At 35.4% G+C, this 6,085-nt stretch overlaps 1 protein-coding gene across 1 annotated transcript; it reads left to right on the top strand.

Moving 5' to 3' along the window:
- Nucleotides 1-4,134: 4,134 nt before the first annotated feature.
- On the top strand, nt 4,135-4,968 carry LOC106294198. The gene is made up of 3 exons (XM_013729781.1): nt 4,135-4,297; nt 4,447-4,764; nt 4,900-4,968. The coding sequence occupies exons 1-3, from the start codon at nt 4,154-4,156 to the stop codon at nt 4,966-4,968; spliced, it is 531 nt and encodes a 176-aa protein (XP_013585235.1). The 5' UTR covers nt 4,135-4,153.
- Nucleotides 4,969-6,085: the final 1,117 nt, after the last annotated feature.

The following is a 6,085-nucleotide window of genomic DNA, read 5'->3' as shown; positions in this document are numbered from 1 at the left end:
AAGATTAACATTCTCGGCTTTGAACTGAACGCCTGCTTGATCGGGAGACTTGAAAGCTTAGGGTTCTTGCCGGAGTTGAAGGGGCAGTCGCCGGTTATGAAGCACGGCGTGTCAGATGATGGTAAGTTATTCTCCCCGGAGTCGACAAGACTCACAACACCATCTATCGAAGATGGAGCAGAACTGTCGTCAGCGCGTCGGACCTCGCCGTATCCATAGTAGAGTCTTTTAAAACGGGACCTTGTCGGGATGAAGGTGGTGGTTGTGAATTGAGGTGAGCTTTTCCATATCAACCAAAATGCTTCCAGATCTGAACGGCGGGTCAAGCGTGGAGCCCCACAGACAGCAGACGTTCAGTCACCTGAAACTTAAAGGCGGAAGGAGGACTTGCGGTGGAAGGGAGGAAGAGATCCGTCGAAAATCTTCGGTTGAGAGTCTCTGAGTTACGTTGATGGAGACAAGGCTCGCAGATCTGCACGAGACAAGCGAGGAGCCAAGGTAGTGGCTGCAGCGAGGGGAGGAAACGCTTGGACGAGATGTAGACCGGGAACCCCCGGAGAAACAAACAATTCCGGTGATATCCAAACCGCCAGAGAAAGCCATACGAGTCATCTCAAAGGAGGGAGGAGCCGAGCACGGAAAAGACAACACAAAAACTCCAAAAGAACTTGAGTAGACAGAGACCAGAGTGAAGAGAAGCATGGGAGGAAGGAAACAGAGGCGACGCCGGCGAGAAGATGCGCCGCCGGCACCGTGAAACGGTGTGAAACGGTGACTAAAGGGGTTTCTCGAGAATTGTGCCTGAGAGGTTTATTAGGGCGAACTCGTTCGTTAGGGTCTTTTTGCCAAAAAAATTATTTACTTGGTGAATATAATACATCAAATATTACAAATACATTATTTAGTTAAATAAATAACCAAAAACCAAAAATTCAAACCCGCGCTGGCGTGCGGGTCAGGGTCTAATTGTGGTTAAGGGATCAACAAAAGGTGTTTGGACCTCCTTGTTGATATTGTTTGATGGAGAAGTTTCCAGAAAAGGTCTTGTAGTGGGAGCAGACTGAAAATCTGCTAATAGGGATGTAGAAGTGAATAAGATTGGCTGTGGGGTTATCCTGTTGAATCTGCAAGGAAGAGATAGCATTAAACCTTGCAGCAGGTGTAACTTGGCCTTCCGTAGAAGCATCTGAGGCAACCACTAGTGGTTAGTGATCAGAAATCAAACCTGTAGCCGAGCTTGGAGCAGTTTTAACAGTGGTGAATTTTTTCTGTTGAGAAGTGACAAGAAGACCATCCAATTCACGAACTGGTTCTGAATCGTAGGAGCCTCATAGGCCAAGTTAGCACTAGGAAGTCTTTCTTGGTCACTGAGTTCTTTTTGTTGGAATGTTGAAGTAGATGAGGCAGAATTCTCATTATGCTGGATAATGATGTCAATATCCACAATAGGTACATCATCACTAATAGCCACTGAATTTGACACCAAGATTGAATTCTCTGGGGTTTTAAGGGGCTGAAGGCACCTTTTCTCTTTATTGCCTAAACATCCACACCTCTCGCACGTAGAAGGGATCCAAGTATAGTCAACTTTAACCAAAAAGATATTGCCCTGCTTATTGAATTCCATTTCAACCAATACCTTGGCGTCACCCCTCAAAAGAAAATTATTACTTTAACAAACATGGAGTAGACCTAGTGTTCCGATACTGCTATCTGTTACCAATAATTTGTGGCGCAATAATCATGATAAAGATATACATAGTTACGGAATTAACCATGGATGGTTGTGGATTTAGCGTTTTCTCAAATAGTAGTCAATCAGTAATCAATCTGAGCTGCTTTTAATATATGGTCAACAGCTAGTTTTTCTGTGGTGGATTTTAAAAATTATGGACAGATAAAAAACATGTGCAAAATCACTAAGCCTAAAATTAGCACTTAGCGAATAAAGTGGTCAGAAGACTTGACGAAATATATATACAAATGAGGAAAGACGACTTGCAAATGAGATTCTTCATTTCTTTGCGGCTAACATGTTTTGCATGTTTTCAGATGCTTTATTATTTTTAATTTAGTTTTGGAAACACTCTAGTTTTATTTCTGCTTATTGTGTCGTACGTGGCTTTATATAAATAAGAGATCGGACCGATCGGATTATAGAGTATCATATCAGTTGCGATTCACTGCAAAAAAATGTCAACCAATAAGTTGTAGTCATCATTTTTAAGTTCTCTTTCGAGTGAACCAGGAACCATAGTTATGTGACGACTGGATCATGAATCCCACTCTCATAAAACAAAATAATAATAAATAAATAATTTTTTTTTGAAACATAATAAGAAGTATATATATAAATAACATACAGTTTATAGTAGTTTACTTCGTCCAGTTCCGTCAAGCGAATTTTCAGAAGGAGAATTTTGGTTTAAGAATCATCACCTTTTTCTTTATATGTTATTCGAGTTTTGGTCATGTTTTGATTTATTTATTTATTTTTATAAAATAGCTATCAGATAAAATTTATATCTACTTTTATTTGATTTAGGTTGAAATATTTTTAATTTTAAGTTATTCGATTTTTAAACAAATTAATAATTATTTTGGAATTTATGCTAAATTTTGTGATTATGCTTACAAATAGGATTCACTGGAATACATAATATGATAATGTCAACGCTTTATAAGAGAGTATTTATTTTTACCTAGGTATTTATATGAAAATATTTTTGATAGCAAAAAAATTTATTCAGAAAATGATGTTCATCTAGTAAATAAGAACAAGTTCACTTTTCAATGTTACTGAATAAATAAAATTTAATAAAAAGTTATATAGTTTAGAGGACAAAAGTTTATCTTATGTGAATCAATAAAATCAAAATCAAATTTAACTATTACCAAAATAAAGTAATAAACTATCACAAATAAATTTTTATATATCAAAATAGCGTCATCAAAATTTCTTTTATATATAGTATGTGTAGTTTATATATAGTTTTCTTTTGATTTGTTCCATTCAGTTTTTACCATATACAGATTCTGCAGTTTTTATAAAATGATTATCTATATTATATATATGATATAATCAAAATCCAACCGTATATATTCTTTATTTTAGTTTGGATTGGATCAATTTGGATTGGTTTAACCAGATTTAACCTTCTTACTTTTATTATCCCTCTACTAGAAACTGAAATCATAACATATTTCAAACCCATATATACGATGTGGCCGATCCTAACATGCACCCGCAATTTGGTCGTCGGATCTTCAAGTTAGTGAACTTTTAGATCGTTCCATGTAGACGTTCAGTTCTTGATGTTACAATAACTAAACAGTGTCTCGGTGAATGATGTCGGTATACAGCCAAACACTGCTCTAGTCCTTAATTTATGTAGGGAATGGCTTGTGTCCTTTTTTTTTGGAGAAATATGGGTTGTGCCCTTTCCTTGTACATGTTGAATAGTCTTAGCTTTTCTAACCAGTGATCAGATAATAAATATGTGCACCTTATTAATTGAACATGGAATTGATTTGCTGTGGTGTCTCTTTATCTATTTATTGGAAATACAAAACAATTTTTCCTTTATATGTCGATTGAATAAACATACTACTTTGTAAGGAATATTTCTTTTCTTTTTTGTCTATGATCATCTGACTATTATGCCATTGAAATGGTCTTTGATAAGAAGTTTGTACAAACCTACGTACTATATATACTTTCTAGCAGCTCATCACTGGACCAAAACTTAAATAGTTTAAGTACTCGGTTAAAAAAATATATACCATGTAGCTAGCCAAGGTCCTAGAAATGTCCATATATTTTATCTTGCGGATGAATAATCTATTTTCGTTAACTTTAGTATCTCGAACTTCGAAGAGTGAAAATTACAAGTAAAAGTGAAATTTACTTAGTAGAAAAGAATAATTAAGCACGTTATTAAGTAGTGTGTAAGCTCATGGACGCAATCACAAGTACCATGAATTTCTTTGGAAAAATATCACTTTCCTTTAAACTTTCCAGCTCTTTCTATCAAAATTGAGATTTGCGACTCTCATCTGTCGCTCTCTCATTATGTCTTTATATATATGGAGTGATGAGATTGGGTTGAAAAGAGAGAAACAAAGTAACAGAAAAGCAAAAAAAAAAAATTAAATGAGGAGGCAGAGGGGAAGAGAATTAGGAGAAGGAAGCTCAATGTCGTGGAAGGAACAGCGAAACCTCAGAGAGAAAGAGCGACGAATGCGCATGAAACATCTCTTCTTTACACTCTCTTCTCATGTTTCTCCCACTCATAGGGTCTGTTTTCTTATAGAACAAACTTAAAACAAGTGATCACTTATTGGCTTTTTACGTTCTAGTTATGTATATATATATTGATCATTAACATATTCATGCAAGAAAAACATGATGGTTTTTAATTAGGATTTTTTTGTTGGCTCTAACAGTTACCGGTGCCTCAGCTTATAGACCATTCGGCATCATACATGATGCAATTAAAAGAGAAGGTAAACAATTTGAGGGAGAAGAAAAAGACTTTGTTAGGAGAAGTCGGGAATCTCTCTGAAGGGTCATCGTTTATTCTGCCGAAGCTCAGTATTTGTTCGCGGGGCTCGATCATAAAAATGAATCTGATTATGGACCTGAGCATGAAAAAAGTGATGCTACATGAGCTTGTTAGTGTTTTTGAAGAAGAAGGAGCTCAAGTTATGAGTGCTAATCTTCAAAACTTGAATGATAGGATCACTTACACAGTCACAGCTCAGGTACGTATTAGTACGCATCCACACATATATGTACATACACAAAGCACATGCATGTGTCAGTGACTCAGTGCCACGTTCTTTTAATAATAGTTTTGATTATGCATGTACGTAATCGCCTAAAATGAATATTTGCAGGCCATCATATGTCGAATCGGCATCGATCCATCGAGGATAGAAGAGAGATTAAGGGAGATCATCTTTTGATAAAAATTTTGAAGCATTATTCTAAATTTCGAGTTATTAGCCTATGCGCAATGTTGTTTTAGGGTGTGTTTTTACGGGTTTACCAATGTATAAGTTTTTTAAACCATATATGAGTATTCTTTTTTATACGTTGTTTTCAGTTCGGTTATGTTAGCATGCGTAAGAGGATGTTTATAGTAGGTTTCTTAGGTTGGATCTCTTATCGTAATATTAGGTTGGATCTCTTATCGTAATATAATATACAGTCTCTTAGCTTTTAATTAAAAAAACTAAGAGACGTCTCTTCTTTTTTTTGTCACGATATAATAAACCTAAGAGACGTCTTTTAAATAATAGATATAAGAGACGTCTCTTAATTAAAAGTTAAGAGACTGTACTTATATTACGCTAATAGACTCAACCTAAGAAACCTTCAATAAACATGCTCTAAAACCTTTTAACGGAAATTAGTCGATGATCAATATTATTAATACAGAATCTTGTTATTTTTTACCCTCAATATACCTTGGAATATTACTTAAATGCCACTGCACCTACCAACCAATACAAAGCTATTTATACAATCGTTGTTACTCTTCAGTTATTTATTCTACTTTATTTCCATAATTATAGGAACCCACTTCTTATATGTAGCGACAGTTATGTTTAAAAATAACTAGGGAAATCTGTTTTTTTTAGAGCAAAAAAATGATAACTATGTCTCTTTAGACTAAATTATACTACTTTATGTCCTATTAGACTAATTTTTTCCAGAATGGCAGTAATGCCCTTAAAATTGTAATTTTTAAAAAATATATATATATTGAATTCGACAAGGGGGATCGATCGATCCCACTTTACAAGTTATAGTGGATCGATCGATCCCGATCATTATTCAGAACAAAAAAAAACGCGAAATATATAATGATCGACCTGGTCCATTTCACTCGATCGGCGAAGATCGATTTACACAGATCGACCGATCTGTAAGAATAGATCGATCGATCCCGTGCCGAGGAAAGAATCCCAAATCGATTTTTTTGGTTTTGTATGATTATATCCGGATTGATTCCCACTTGATTTGAACCGACCAAGCATGATTTCAACTCTTTAAACTCGATTTCTCTGGGATGAAAGT

Source organism: Brassica oleracea, chromosome C5, assembly GCF_000695525.1.
Source record: "Brassica oleracea var. oleracea cultivar TO1000 chromosome C5, BOL, whole genome shotgun sequence".
Classification (NCBI taxonomy): Eukaryota; Viridiplantae; Streptophyta; class Magnoliopsida; order Brassicales; family Brassicaceae; genus Brassica; species Brassica oleracea.
The sequence above is the reverse complement of the archived record's forward strand: the minus strand, read 5'-3'. Positions and strand labels throughout refer to the sequence as shown.